At 43.4% G+C, this 16,277-nt stretch overlaps 1 protein-coding gene across 1 annotated transcript in view; it reads left to right on the top strand.

Annotated features, from left to right (window-relative positions):
- KNDC1 (kinase non-catalytic C-lobe domain containing 1) overlaps window positions 1–9,866 on the top strand; it is a gene marked incomplete at its 5' end in the record, with an annotated part of 236,509 nt that extends 226,643 nt beyond the window's left edge. The window contains 5 exons of the mRNA XM_082266721.1: window positions 2,383–2,533; window positions 4,184–4,306; window positions 4,390–4,449; window positions 7,242–7,399; window positions 9,300–9,866. Of these exons, the coding sequence (XP_082122847.1) occupies window positions 2,383–2,533; window positions 4,184–4,306; window positions 4,390–4,449; window positions 7,242–7,399; window positions 9,300–9,531 (724 nt within the window). The 3' untranslated portion in view covers window positions 9,532–9,866. The remainder of the gene's footprint in view (window positions 1–2,382; window positions 2,534–4,183; window positions 4,307–4,389; window positions 4,450–7,241; window positions 7,400–9,299) is intronic.
- Between the last annotated feature and the right edge of the window lie 6,411 nt (window positions 9,867–16,277).

Here is a 16,277-nt window from a genome sequence, read left to right as displayed (position 1 = left end):
ATTTCCATCAGCTCTCGTGTGCTGCCGCTGCCATAGCCTGTAAGGGAAACCGGCAGTGAAGCCTTGCTGCGCTTTCTGAATGGCCTGGTGGCGGAGGAGGCGGCCAAACTTCTGACGGAAGTTGGGGCGGGTACCTGTCAAAAACAGGTACCTACTCCCCCTTGAAAGGCACCAAATGTGGAACCAGAGAGGGGGAGGAGACAGCTAAGCTGAGCTTCCACTTTTGGGTGAAACTTTGCTTTAAAAAGCTTTTTAGACAGGATATCTTGGGCTGATTCGGACTCATGTATGAACACGCCTGAGCTAATCCCTATTGGTGATCAGGAACAATGTTTCTGGCTTACACTGCTCTGTTGACACTGGATCTGGTGTGGTGGCGATCAGGGATGCTGTTTCTGACTGCGCTGGCTGTGGTGATGCTGGCACTGGTGTATTAGCGATCAGAAACACTTGCTGGCTTACACTGGTCTGGGGACACTGCGACTGGTGTAGTGGTGATCAGGAACATTGTTTCTAGCTTACGCTGGTCTGGTATAGCCGTGCTCAGTAACACTTTTCTGGTTTTACTGTACCGGTGTGTCAGTGATCACTGACACTTGTTATTGGCTGCACTGGTCTGGTGACATTGGGGCTGGTGTGGCTAGTGGTCAGGGACGCTGGCTTTACTGGCATACATTGTCGTCAGAGCAACCAGCCAATGTCCCTGATCACTGGCCACACTAATCCCAGTGTCATCATAGTGACACAATGTATGGCTCCAGGACTGTTTTATTTTTTTTTACACACCTGAATGTTTCCAACACTGACAATCACTGAAGAACATAATATAGACCCATCTACATCATCGCTGGGCCCCTGTACTTCTCTATGCAATACAGGCAAATCATAGCTGGTGGGAGGGGCTACCAGAGTTCTGTACATCACTCCCTAAAACATGACGGCACCCTGCCTCCGTATTCCCCTCATGAGCCCTCAGCTGATGCAAGCAATAGGCTGGCTCTTGGGAGGAGTACAGTTTTGCATACATACCTTCCTAGGTCACACGCAATGCTGAGCCTCCACGATTGAAAGAACTGAAATCCAATAAATGACAGGGTACAGTCAGGCTAGGAAGAAAGAGCTAGATGATGCTGGATATCCTCCAGCTAGGAAATGAAGCAGGCTCTGTCTGACTTGCTGCAGCTTCTAGTGAACATTGTGAGAAGCTCACATTGTGCAGTGAAATCAAAGTAAGCAATTTCAGTACGGAGGAGGAGCCTGCATAACTGTGTCAGACCAAAGGTTAGGCTAGAAGTTAGCTTTAAGGATCAGTACTTACTTATAGGAGATTTTAAAAGGCCATTGATCACTAAAACACTAATAATTGTTAGACCGCACAAAGCCATCTTTGTAAATTTATTACAGACCTGTCTCCCCATTTTTTAAACCTTTTGGTCTGCATGCTAATGCGACTACACCTCCCCACCTTATCGTTCCTTTGCCTAGCCTTGCATGATTTGGAGGAGAGAAAAAGAGGAAGGTAGTCATGTATACAGTGCCTTGTGAAAGTATTCGGCCCCCTTGAACTTTGCGACCTTTTGCCACATTTCAGGCTTCAAACATAAAGATATAAAACTGTAATTTTTTGTGAAGAATCAACAAAAAGTGGGACACAATCATGAAGTGGAACGAAATTTATTGGATATTTCAAACTTTTTTAACAAATAAAAAACTGAAAAATTGGGTGTTGATTCTTCACAAAAAATTACAGTTTTATATCTTTATGTTTGAAGCCTGAAATGTGGCAAAAGGTTGCAAACTTCAAGGGGGCCGAATACTTTCGCAAGGCACTGTAGCTCTATGGTAGAAGACTCTTAAGTCGGCCATACATGGATTGAAATTTGGCCAGTTGAGCAGGCCCAATTTCGATTCATGTATGGGCAAGGTGATTTACAGAAGTTGATCTGGACAAACTCCCTGTCGTATTTTTGCTGCTCGGTCAGTGTCGCAGGCTATAGTGTGCGGTTCTGACGGCAGGGAAAGGCTCTCCACTGTCAGAATACAAAGGCACGGTGGCGAGGATTCCCCTCATCCACCTCAAATGTGTGGATCGGAGAATTGGTCATTTTTATTTCATTTAACCCGCTGGTTGAACAAAAACAAAATGAATCCTCTATGGGCTGCTTTACACAGGGCTGCCATGTTCTGGAATTTAATTATGGAAAATTTGGTGAAAGGCGATGTTCTTCTGTAGATAGTATAGACTGGTCTATGACCGTACAGTGTATCAAATAACAGACCTAGTTTTCAGTTTTCTATTTGTTCTATTATGTAACATTTTCTTATCTTCAGTTAGTGGTTGTTATATTTGTAATAAATGGAACTTTTGTTTTGTCCTTCTAGAACGTTCTCCTCGGAGACTCTTCCAGCTGAAGTTAGCAGTCTGTTCTCAACAACTTCTACACATGATAAGTACCTGCTGCATTTGTTAAGGTTTGCAGACAACGTCAGTACGTGGGTGGCAGCAGAGATTGTTACGTGTCACACATCCAAGGTTAGTCTTGATAATAAATATAAACATGCATTTAGATATTGTACCCCTTAAAGGGGAAGCTCCCATTATCTGCCTCCCTCTTCACTGCCACATTTATTTGGCACCTTTTGGGGGGAAGCAGGTACCTGGTTTTGACAGGTACACGCTCCAACTTTCGGCTCAGTTTGCTGCGGTGAAGGGAGCCGAAAGTTGCCCCCCCCCCCCCCCATTGAGAAAGCGCAGTGCGATTCACTCATACGCAATAAGAAACCAGCTTTGAAGCCGCAAGGCTTCACTGCGGGTTTCCCTTAGCCAAGAAGAGAGACAATTCAAGATTTACCTAAGGTGAGAACACCGCTGGATGCCTGGACAGATAAGTACCCTAATAGTAAAAGTCAGCAGCTACAATATTTGTAGCGGCAGACTTTTAATTTTGTTTTCTTTTTTGGGGGGGACTCCTCTTTAATCTGTTAGTTTTTAGTAATCCTCCTCAGCCAATCTTTTGATCCAGACTAGTCCAGCAGACTATGCTACAATTTAGCCAATGCAGCCTAGTTAAGGACCCATTTTAGCCTGTAATTGGACCGTAAAGAAGCAGCAGAAGAGAAGTAGGAGACTGACCAGATCCTCTCTATCTTTTCCCCATTTGTAAATTGTTCCTACAGGAAAAAGTGTAGTTATACATGTAACAAGAATGAGTCAAAGCCAGGTGGTTGGTAATTGTAATCCCAGATTGCCAACTGTTTGTGCATGGTATCTGAAATTCTGCCTTCAGTTTACCCAGGATTACCTGGGTAAAGCTGCCCATACCTGAATTGAAATTGAGCCAGTTCAGCAGGAAGAGACTGAATTTATGTGTAGTTTCCATTTTTCCCGTTCATCTATCAATTTGACTTCTCACAATTGGGACTGCTGGAAAATTTTAGTTTAATCATTCAATAGGCTGCTGCACTGATCAGTGTATTTTGACTTGGGGGGGGGGGGGGGGGGGGAGGCGGGGAGGCGGCGAGAGTCTTCCCGCTGTCAGAATACAAAGAGAGTGAAGAGGATTCCTGCATTAATACAGAATGGGTGGATGGGGGAATTGAATTTGTTTTTATTCATTCAGCCGACTGGCTGAAAGAAAAAAACCGACCCATGTATGGACAGCTTAACTCTAGACCTGGTTTCTGTAAATTTCTGTGTGCTGCTCCTTCAAGCTTTAGATACTGCTTGTTTGTAGTCATGAGAACATCAGTTGTGAGCTAGTAGGAGAGCAGATTTTGCATGAAAGGGTACTGTGGATACCACAAATTAAAGTGAGCATACTGAAGCCCTTTGACAAACATTGTCCGCCACAGAAATTGCTATCCTTGTGTTTACAAGCTACCAATGAGTAAATACTTTGTTAATTTATGCTGCCAGAGCATTATGTTAGACTTTATTGTTGGCCATATCTGGGTCGAGTCCTCTTCCTTCAAGTCTTCTTCTAAGTCTAGGGTCCATTTCTGAATATATATATATATATATATATATATAATGTGTGTATGTAAAATTTAGTGAAAGGTTAAAGGAGGTAAAGTCTATATTTCCCTGGTTGATTTCTCCTCAGCCAAAGATAATTCTTAATATTTGTGTCCTGTGTTGATGTGACGTGTGCAGATTACCTTTGCAATGATGTTTTCTTTCTAGTTACAGGCAAACATTTTGACAAAATTTCTCCTTGTTGCAAAATTATCCTATGAACAACGAGATTTCTCAACAGCAATGCAGATCCTTGGAGGACTGGAGAACCTCATAGTCCGGCAGCTCCCGGTTCGTTTTTATCTGTTTGCTCTCTCTGACAAGTTGTATTTCTGATTTGTGCACAAATTCATCTCATTTTATTTCTTTTGAAGGCATGGAAAAATTTACCTTCTAAAATTTCTGAAATTCTGGAAGAATTGAAAGCTGTCGAGGTAACGAACAGATTTTGTTTCTTTTAAATACAAAAATAGTACTGTTCCATTTTCGTGTTTTTGTTTTTTCTAGAGATACATACAGATGCTTTGCAGCTTTTCTCTTTACTCTAGCCATCCTTTAACCACTGAGGCACTCCTAGACTTGGACAGCTGGAAACAGGAAGGGGAGGAGCTCTAAAAACAAAATGTGCCCATGCATGGGACAGCTTAGGGCAGGGGTCTCCAAACTTTCTAAACAAACAGCCAGTTTACTGTGCATCAGACAGGGGGCCAGATCGCAGTCAGTGGGAGTGGAAAATGCCCTGGCATCAGTGAGAGTAAACAATGTCCCATCTTTGGCATTCGGGGAATTATTAGTGCCCCATTGTTGGCGTCAGTGGGAGGAATAGTGCCCCATCATTAGTGTCAGCGGGAGGAATAGTGCCCCATTATTGGTATCAGTAGGAGCTTGGTGCCCCATCATTGGTATCAGTGGGAGAATAGTGCCCCATCATTGGTGTCAGTGGGAGAAATGGTGCCCCATCATTGGTGTCAGAGGGAGGAATAGTGCCCCATCATTGGTGTCAGTGGAAAAAATAGTGCCCCATCATTGGTGTCAGTGGGAGAAATAGTGCCCCATCATTGGTGTCAGTAGGAGCTTAGTGCCCCATCATTGGTATCAGTGGGAGAATAGTCCCCTATCATTGGCGTCAGAGGGAGGAATAGTGCCCCATCATTGGTGTCAGTCGGAGAAATAGTGCCCCATCATTGGTGTCAGTGGAAGAAATAGTGCCCCATCATTGGCATCAGAGGGAGGAATAGTGCCCCATCATTGGTGTCAGTGGGAGGAATAGTGAGCCCATTTTTTTTTTAAGAATCATACTTACCTAGGTGGATGCAGCATCAGTCCTATGCTGCTTCTGTCCCCCGCTGGCTCTTAGAATAAGAACCGAGCAATCAAAGACTGTTGATTGCTGGGTTCTCAGTGCCCCATGAGCAGAGAGCTGGTGACTGCCAGTCCTTGACTTTCTCTGCTCTGCCCCTCCACATGCTCATCGGAGCAGTGGGCTGTGGAGGGGACAGGAGCGGCTGGCTTAGGCTCCCAGTGGCTCACTGCAATAGCTGCATTTCTTAGGATGGGCTTTCTGAAGAGGAAAACTTTGGACCATGCCATGGGTAACTGTTTAAATGGTTACTTATAGTTTATATCAGAAGCCCATATGATAAGGTGACAACACAGGAGTACCAGTCAATAGGCACAGTGTGTTGTCCCCCAAAATATGGCTTTACACTAGTAGAATTTCCTTAAAAATATTTTGTTTTAAGAACATTCCTTGGATTTCTTATTCATTAGTGGGGTCAAATCGATGTTCATTTTCAACCACAGTGACGAGAAAATTCAAAAGAGCAGGATGGAAAATGTTTCTCGAATGAATGAATCTCTAACAGTGTATGTGCATCGAATGTACAAAGAATTTTGATACGAGTATTCATGCGAACATTCATTCAAAAATCTACTACTAGGGTATAGCCAGCTTTAGTGCCAGAATGAAGACCTTTGTGTCTTTTTTGCAAATATTGAAAATGACAGCTGAAATAACAATAAAACTTTAAAGGATATATGGGATTTTAGTGATTTGGGTTTATTTATACTTTATGGTACACACTGAGCAGCCATAACATTATGACCACTGACAGGTAAAGTAAATAACATTGATTAGCCCATTACAATGGCACCTGAAAGTAGGTTGGATGTATTGGGTAGCAAGTGAATATGTACCTGAATTTAATGTGTTGAAATCAGAACAAATGGGCAAGTGTAAGGATTTGAGCGACCTTGACAAGGGACAAATTATCTATTGTGGGATGTTCCCGGTCTACAATAGTAAGAACCTACCAAAAGTGGACCAAGGAAGGAAAACCGGCACACCTGTGACAAGGTCATGTATTCCGATCCAATAAAAGAGCTACTGTAGCTCAAATTATTTAAATCAGTTGGATATATTAGGCAGCAAGTAAATATGCTGTTCCTGAAGGGGATATGTTAAAAGCAGTAAAAATGGGCATCCCAAATTGTTGCATATGGGGCTGCATAGCTGCAGACTGATCTGGGTGCTTGCGCTGACCCGTTTCTACAGCCAAAAGTACCTACAATGAGCATCAGGAGTGGACCACGGAGCAATGGAAGTAGGTGTCTGAGATGTTGACTTGCCCCCCAAGTTCTCTAGATCTCCATCCAGTTGTTCAAATGTAGGATGTGTTGGAAAAAAAATCTGATCCATGAAGGCTGCACCTCGCAACTTACAGGACTTCAAGGATCTGCTACTGACAGCTTGGTGCCAAATATTACAGCATACCTTCAGAGGTCTAGTGGTATCCATGCCTTGATGGGTCAGGGCTGTTTTAGTGCCAAAAGGGTGACCTACTCTGTATTAGGTTGATGGTCATGTTATAGTGGGTGCTTATAATGTTATGGCTGATCTGTGTATGTACACAATGCAGAATAAAGCTGAATTGGATGATAATTTCCTATAATTTAGCTTTTTTCAGCCTCTGAATGTCATCTCACTTACTCTATATATGCCTAATTATAATCCAGCCCTGCCAAAATGTCAAGTATGAGTACTGATTACTGAGCATCTGAAGTATGTTGGCATTGGTATTTGTGCCTTACCTGCTGCTTATTTCTTTTATTACAAATGTATGTCATTCCCAAAAAAGGTGTCTTTTGGTTTATCTTTTAGTGTCTGCATTCACATATATTTTTCACAGTATGCTTATAACCGTTTTCTGATCTGGCTACTCACCAGGTGTTTCTGAAGAGTGACAGCTTATGTCTGATGAAAGGCGACAGATTCAGAACATTACCCACAATTCCTTCCGCTTACCTCTTAGCGATGCACGTTCAGCAGCTTGAGACCGGCGGTTTCACCATGGCAAATGGAGCATTTAAGTGGAATAAGCTAAGGTGAGGCTTCATAGTTGGAACTATTCTTTATTTCCAAACAGTGGCTACATAAATAATAGTTTAGCCTGTTAGAGCAATACAGTCAGCTGCATACCTGGGTTTCACATATGATATAGTATTTCTGAAATAACCGATTGGAAAGGATATCCTTGCTGTAGTCCATGTTAGAAAATGAACACTAATCTGCTGTGGGCAACCCTTTTCCTTTCCCTCTCCTTTATATACAAAACTAGCACTCTGATCCCAAGGAGATGGCTTCCTACGTGCATTGATTTTCTCTTAAAGCCCATTCCTGGTGTTGGGTTTTACTCATGAATTCTGGCATGCTAAGACGCATGTCATGGTTTTCTATCATATACATAAGGGTTGATTTACTAAAGGCAAATAGACTGCACTCTACAACGTGCAGTTTCTCCAGAGCTTAGTAAATGAGGGGAAGCTCTGCTGACTTCCATCATCCAATCCTGTGCAAGCAAAAATTCAGTTTTTTTACTTTTTCTTGCATGTGATTGGGTATTCTTTGCAAAGCGAAGCTTCGCCTCATTAACTAAGCTCTAGACTAGAGCAACTGCACTTGCAAGGTGCACAGTCTGTTTGCCTTTAGTACTTCAGCCCCAGAGACTCTGTCCCCACCACAATGTGCAATACAGTGCGTTTTGAAATATGTCTGTTTTTTTTTTTCTTTGGGAAGCCCATAGAAGTCAATAGCAGTGCAAAAATTGCATATAGTTTGTGAGTAACATTTCTTCAGCAGCAGAACAGCCTGTAATACATTTTTTTTTTGTATAGTTGGGGTTGGGGGGGGGGGGGATGGGGGTGAGAACTCCTGGCAAGCAGTGATTGGTAAGGAAAGCATCCCAAACATATGAAGTCCAGAAGCTGATTCGATTAATTTGGCTTAAAGTGTTGGCATTTTATTGAACATAACTTTTAATAAAATCAACTTCTGGATTTAGCATATACACTATATTGTCAAAAGTATTGGAAAACCTGCCTTTACACACACATGAACTTTAATGGCATTCCAGTCTTAGTCCGTAGGGTTCAATATTGAGTTGGCCCACTCTTTGCAGCTATAAGGCTCCATGTACACGGGACGTTGTTAAAAGTCCCTTTGAATGCTGGAATTTTTAGGACGTTTGAAACGTCCGTTCGGTCGCGTTTGTACCCGCGTTTAGCGGCGTTTGCGGACGTTTGCGTTTAGAAGCGTTCCTAGAGGTCAAAAAAATTATTCCCCTTTAAAATGGAAAAACGTGAACGCTAAACGCGGGTCATCGCGTTCAGACGCGTTTGTGCGTTTGAAACGCCAGGAAACACACGTTCGAACGCAAATAATTGCGTTCTAAAAAAAGTCCCTGAACGCAACTGCCTGCAAATGACTGTAAACGACCTGGTGTACATGGACAGATGAGATAAAATGTAGATGGGTTCAGGGGCTTCTGAAAAAAATGCCCAACTGCTCCTAAACGGCCATTTCCAGCGTCCCGTGTACATGGACCCTAACAGCTTCAACTCTTCTGGGAAGGCTGTCCACAAGGTTTAGGAGTGTGTCTATGGTTTTGGTTGTGGACATGGGTCAGCATGGGCACCCTGTCTAGTCTGCAGCTACCCAGCCCTATACATAACAAAGTGCAATGCCCTTTTTTTTTTCTGCTTTCAACATATCGCCCTTAGTGACAACATGTCTGTTATATGCCACCGACTTTCAGCTGCCATTGTAACAAGATAACCAATGCTATTCACTGACCCTGTCAGTGGTTATAAATTTATGGTTGATCCTTGTTTATCACATGGCTTCAGTAACTTGGAATGTATATTGCACTGTTTTAGTAACTTGGAATGTATATGACACTGCCTTTGCAGCCTGTATTTTAGCCCATTTTCTTTGTTTTCCCAATAGGAATATTGCAAAAGTCATAAGCCAAGTTCATGCATTTCAAGAAATCCCATACTCCTTTGCTCCAGATCAAGATTTTCAGTTTTACCTTCGCCAGCGCATTTCGCATTTCAGCGAGGCCGATATCTCCGCCTTGGCAGCTGACAACAATGCCAATTTCCATCATGTGAACTCTGAGAAACATTCTCGTAAGATCCAGGACACGCTGCGCAGAATGAAGGCCACGTTTCAGTGAAAGCCATAGACAGCACTTTACATTTGTCTCCCTTCAAGAGAACCAAAGAGCAAGCTGTAGCTAAGGTTCCGTGTTCTGATTGGTGGTCAGTGGTTTTGGCAGAATAGCAGCACTGGTGATTGAAGGGACACAAACACTTACAAAGGGCTCATGCAGTAGAACAATATCTGTTGCCAGCCTTTGTTGCTGAGTAGATTTTGCCCCATTGCAGAGTGCAATAATTTCTAAAGCTTGCCTCGTGTGTGCAGGTGATCATGTCTGTGTGTTAGCCAAATATTCTAGATCTCCCATTTTTTAATTCATAGCTGTCCTTTGAGAATGAGATGGTTTGCGTACATTATTTTTACTTATTGAATGGAAAAGTGAAAAAAATAATATTGGAAGGGCAAAGGTACTTTTCAGGCTGTACCTTTAACACAACTAGATGTAATCCGCTACTGCAGCAGGAGGAAAGAACGGGGCTCCTGTAAGACAAGAGGGATGAAGATGATGCAAGGAACTAGGAAAATGTCAGCTGAAACTTGACTGGCTGCTAAGGACAGCTTGTTCAACTAAACTGCATTCATGTGCCCAGCGCATATGAATAGTGCCAGGGTTCCTTAGACTCACTCCTATAATATAGGTGTAAGGGACCTCACTTCTATGCTGCGATTTAGGGCTAAACCTATTGAGTGATGTTATAGGCATCCAGTGCAGTTCCTATGTTGCTGCATTTGCTGTGCGATTACCTGCAGTCCGTTTATGGTGAAGAAGTAGAATCCCTGGAAATGCTCGAAGGGTCTGTTCATCCTCGTGTGTCTGGGAATGCATGTGTTTTATGTGCTTTTGCTCATGCGTTGGTACATGCGGTTTTCATTCAGTGAGCAGTTTGTGTATTTTTCTGCGTGTGTTTTATGTCTGTCATTTTGCAATTGAAAAAAAATGGCTTGTTATATGTTCCTGTTATTACATGCACTTTGAAAAAAGCACTGCAGTGTGCGTGATGCTTTTTTACTTTCATTATAGGGGAGTAAAAGGCATAAAAATACAGCAGGGAGGGATTTCTAAAACGTGTTGCGTTTTTGGGTCTTGATGGGAAGAATAACACTTAACACAGATTCTGATCCAATAACAGCTGCAAATTCCCTGTCTACTGGAAGCTTGCAAGATTGTGGTATGCACACTCTTTATTAGGGTTCTGTTCCACCCCAAAAATGAAATGCAAGTACAGTCTCCAGTATGGATGTGAGGAGCACTTGCCAGTTGTCCATACTGAAGACAGAGCTTTGAACAAACTGGCCCAAGAGAAACAAGCACTTGGCACTTCATTGAATCAGTGGGGCCTGCAGCATCTGACGGCAAGCTGCAGCCACTTTTTAACGCTTATTGGACCACAAATTTACATTTGTTTGTGGCTGTTCTTCAGTAAAATGCTCACAAGTACCTTCCTCCTAGCTTCAACACCAATCAGACCCTTAACTGGCTTCTGATGACACACTGGGGTTGATTTACTAAAATTGGAGAGTGCAAAATCTGCTGCATGGTAGCCAATCAGCTTCCAGGTTTTTTCTTCAAAGCTTAATTGAACAAGCTGAAGTTAAAAGCGAATTGGCTACCATGCACAGCTGCACCAGATTTAGTAAATCAACCCCAATGGGATCGGAAATGGTTTAGTCTGTGTTCTAATAGTAAGGGTCCTTTCACACAGGCTTTCTGCCCAGTGGACTCCGTTTTGCTCAGCGGGGATTGATCCGCCGATCCCCACTGAGCAGGCGGATGACAGGTCCGTCTCCGCTCTCTGTGCTGAGACGACTTGTCAGATCCGTGCTCTCCTCTATGGGAGATCGAATGAAAATGGACCGAAATAGGGTTTCATCTGGATTTCACGGACCGGTTCGTATTGGATAGCAGCGGGTGTCAACGGACATGTCACCGTTGACATCCGCTGCTCCACATGGGTGCATGGAGCATCCAATCAGGTCCGCCTGAAAAACTGACAGGTGGACCTGATCGGAAAGCCAGTGTGAAAGGACTCTAATACAGCCACATTTCCTGTTAGACATTCAATAAATTTCATTAATCAAAATGGCACAAACATCCTGCTAGACTCCTTAAAGTGGTTGTAAACCTCAGACATAAAATATAAACAAAGCATATCCCTCTATAGTGTGTACTTGTCAATTAAGAGCACAAAGTGTCATTCTGTCTGCTGCTTCTTTCCTCTATCAACATGAATCACTTCTGAGCTTTCCTGACGCCAAGAGAAAAACGGTGACAGGGGAGGGACATTCAGCTGATAGCCTAATCTTTGTTCCTGTGTGTTGTGTAAAGGGAGTGTGTCTCTTCGCTCCTATCAGCTCTCCGAGCTCTCCTGCAAAGTGTGACTTCAGCTCTCTGCCCCCTTTTTTTCCTGACAGCTCAGACAAGCTTTAAATAATAAGCACTTTGAATAGATGTAGAAAAGAGAAGACCGCAGATAGATGAGTACAACCTATGTAGGAGGATTTGTTTAATCTCTGTGTATCACCTGAGCCCAGTCACTTCACTGGGTATATGTAAGGCTTTGCATTCACTTTAAGACTGATGTATTTCCTTCTCTTAAAAGGGTCATTGTGGGTCTCCATGATTAAAGGCATTGTTTCACCTTTACCAAAAGCGGCCTATGCAGGTGAGGGGCTTCTGCAGATAAAAATGAACTGTGCAGCTTTGACTAAAGGTGAATAATGCTTTTGCTATAGGTGTAGGCCATTTACATACCTCATGAAGCCTGACCTGAAAATTCCCAAGATTTAGCTAAGAGAGGTCAAGTGTTCCTCCATCACAGGAGCACGCTCTCACACTCTGAGCTCAAAGCTTCTGCATCACGGGAGTGAAAGCGCATGTGAGCGAATCAGAGCAAGAGCTCACTCTAGGGATAGTGGAGGTTAACAGTAATAGCTGGGCCTCGTTTGGCAATATCCTGGGAATTTTCAGGTCAGGCTTCATGAGGTACATAAATGGCCTACACCTATAGTAAGATCATTAATCAACTTTAGTTAAAGCTGCACGGCCTGTTTTTATCTACAGATATCCCTTATCTGCATAGGCAGTTTATTGTTAAAGGTGAACTATGCCTTCAAGCTCCCTAACAGGCTTCAGGAGTAAGCTTGGGTGTCAATGCCGTCTTGATTGATAAAGTTTATGGATCACCTGACTAATGGAGATTAGAACTGTACATACATTACTATTAGAGGAGGAGGGGATGGGACGTGTACTTGAGTTGGCTGCCAGCCATGGCTAGGGGTAGCAGCCACAAGGAGCCTTGAGTAATATTGAAGTATTGGATTTGGCGTAAATACGCTACTAAATTACATCTAATAAAATCCACATCTCTGCCAGGCACATGACTTTCTTATTACCTATTTTACCTTTGCGGGTTCCCGTGTCAACTGTCCAATCAATGGTCCACAATTTTCCAATGTGATTATGCTGTTTCCTTGTCCAATGAGGAGTCAGGTGATACAAATTGCTGCAGAGCTTGAAATAGGGATCACAGGCATGTGGCAGAGGTGTGTGAATCATAAAACTGGCTGGGCAGAATTTTATACCTTTTTGGGCGATAAAACATTTGACTTCAGGATATAGAAATGTGGCTGCTGCAGATGACTGTACTTTATCAGCTGCTCCTTGCTGTTTGCACTGCCTTACTAAATAACATGTCCTTGTCATAGGCCATGTGCGATACTGGCAGCTAGCAAGATGGGGGTATCAAAGTGTTGACTGAAACTTCCCAAATTCATACTCTTGTACTGGAATAGATTTAGTGTGAGCTATATTTAAGCCATAAGGCAGCAGTAAACATATTTGAGTGGTTATAAACCATCTGTATGATCAGGAATTTAGAATAATAAATATTTTGTAACTATTATAAACATATCTAAATCTACAGAAATATGAATAGGATTAAAGGCCTCGGAACCGTACGGAGTAATAGGTTGGATAGTAAAGCTTCACATGGGAATGTAGGTTGCATTATTCTAAAACAATATCATTTGTTATTATAAGAAATAACAACACAACAATTGTTTATGGTATTGAAATGGCCACGGCACCTTTAGTCCCCGTTCACACTGGGGCGACACAGGTCGCCGTAGGTCGCCTTCCATAGGGAAGCTGCGGACCCATTCTAATAGGAGCGACACAAGTCGCTCCGACTTAGAAAAAGGGTCCGGAGCTTCTTTGGGGCGACCTGGAGCGACCGTCATAGACTCCAATGTTATGAAGTCAGTGCCGGCCGCTCCGAGGTCGCGGGGCGAGCAGCGCGCCGCGACCTCGGCGGTCGCCCCGGGAAGTAGCGTCGCTGCTATGTGAACGGGGCCTTAGTGCCGGTTCACACTAACGTGGCACGACTTCGGGGGCGACCTGTGAAGTCGTGTGCACCGCGACTTCGGCGCGACTTGCACGGACTTCATATAATGAATGTCAATGTAAGACGCTCCGATGTCGCCCCGAAGTAGTACAGGAACCTTTTTCTAAGTTGGAGCAACTTGAGTCGCTCCTATTAGAACGGTTCCCGTAGCACACAATGGACCGCGACTTGTCAGGCTGACCAGTCGCCTGACAAGTCGCGGTAGTGTGAATGGACACTTATTGGTATAATATTAAATAAATAAATATTCAATAAATAAATAACAATATTAATAAATATTAAAACCAGAAAATTTTAAAACATCCGCTCAGTCATAGAACTCGAGTGTAATAAAATTTTAATTAAAAGTCTCCCCTTGATGCAAGGGTAACAAGACCACATAATGGTGCTCGTGACAGGGAGGGAGGGGAGCTCGCCAAGCTGCTCCAGGACTGACTGAAGAAATTTGTGCCACGTGTCTTCTTATATAGCCCTAGGCACGTGACCTCACCTCAGGCTAGTCACGTTTCTCCCGCCTACCTACACGTGACTTTCCCGCTTCAAATTCAGTTTCCTACTCGCTGACCTGACACGATTCCCGCCTAGATTTAAACTGCCCATGTTAACTAAGCGACTGCTCTAAAACTGGGCTAAATAAGTTAAATATAAATTATTTATGATTAATAATAAGATTTACTCTATGGCAACCACAATCCCATGCTGTGGGCATTATATTCTCATGCCCATATAACATTGCACATTTATGAAACTTTGCTGCACAACCTATTGCAGATGTTTACCTCCACCAGACACAATGAAAGACCCAAAATAACAGCTAGTAGTATTATCTATAGCAATGCTGCAAGGAAATGTGTTTATAACATCACCTCCAATTATACCCCCTTACACTCCATTCACACTACCGCGGCACGACTTGTGCACGACTTCAGGGGCGACCTGTGAAGTCGCGTGCAGCGCGACTTCGGCACGACTTGCACAGACTTCACATAATGGAAGTCAATGCAAGTCGCCTCCAGGTCGCCCCGGTAGTACAGGACCCTTTTTCTAAGTCGGAGCGACTTGTGCCGCTCCTATTAGAACGGCTCCTGTACTACACTATGGGAGCGTGAGGACCGCGACTTGTCAGGCTGACAAGTTGCGGTCCAAGTCATTGTAGTGTGAATGGGGTCTTAAAGTGACCCTGTCAACAGACCTTTTATTTCAACAACAATCTTCCCATGGAATTATTTGTGCATTTAGTGTATTTACTATACATATTATTTACCTGTAAATCCTCCCTTCGCTAGACGTACAGTACAAACGCCCTGAGACTGCTGCTGGGCATTGCCATCTTGTATGTGATGTCTGCAACCCAAGCAGACTAAGAGCTGTCACTTCAGGAGGAGCTGGGCCAGCATGGAGAGTAATTAGACACTCCCAAAAGTGTAGACGGCTATGAAATGCAAATAGGGTGGGGGCTATGCTAGAGAATTGACTCTTCCCAAAGTTGTCACATTTTCTAAGCAAATGAATAAAAATAATTTATGTAAAGCAAAAACTGTAAGCATTTAAAATACTTAAAATATAACTAAGGCCAAAACCTTTTTTTTTTAAGTTTTGGATGGAGTGGAGAGGGATTAGAGCACCGGTTTTTATTGCTGTCTGTATCCCTGTTAGGGAGATTCACCTTCTCTGTTTGTCCTGGTTACCATTAAAGCAAGTTCCACATTTTGGGTTGTCCCCAGGAAAGTAATAGAGGGCAAATCTCCCAATGGGGACACCAGTTCTGGTGATCTTGGGGTCCCCGGGAGATTTCCCTAATTTTCAGGGATTTCCTCTCACTTCCTGTTTTGGATATGGGACAGAAACTGAAGGGAAATCTCCCCAATAGGACAAAGATGGCAAGAAATAAGCTGATGGGTTATGACCCATGCTTACTCCATCCAAAATGGGGGGGGGGGGGGGGACTTTTTCGTTTTTGTTACACTTTAATTGTTTTGTGCTTTTACCTGCAGTTTTTAAAGTTGGCGACAGGGTCTCTGTAATGTCAATATTTTTGCTAAAAACTCTATTTTCATCTATGAGGCTCCGTTCACATGTCAGCGTATGGATCGCGGGCAGAACTGCCGCGGTTCTGCCCGCAATCCGGAGATTATTGCAAATCGCGGGACGCCTGTGCGTTGCCCGTTGATTTGCAATAGCCCCCCAAATGCTGAGCGATGTTGCCGCGATTTCCGCCTGCCGAATCGCGGTAACATCGCGGAAAAAAAAATCGCGGGACGCATTACGCCCAAAAAAGTACAAGAGCTTCTTTGGAGCGTATTGCGTCCCGCGATTTTTTTTGCGCGATGTTACCGCGATTCGGCAGGCGGAAATCGCG

The sequence above is a fragment of the Pelophylax lessonae genome (genome assembly GCF_965119305.1).
Source record: "Pelophylax lessonae genome assembly, chromosome: 9".
NCBI classification, from domain to species: domain Eukaryota; kingdom Metazoa; phylum Chordata; class Amphibia; order Anura; family Ranidae; genus Pelophylax; species Pelophylax lessonae.
This window is presented reverse-complemented; position numbering and strand designations above follow the sequence as displayed.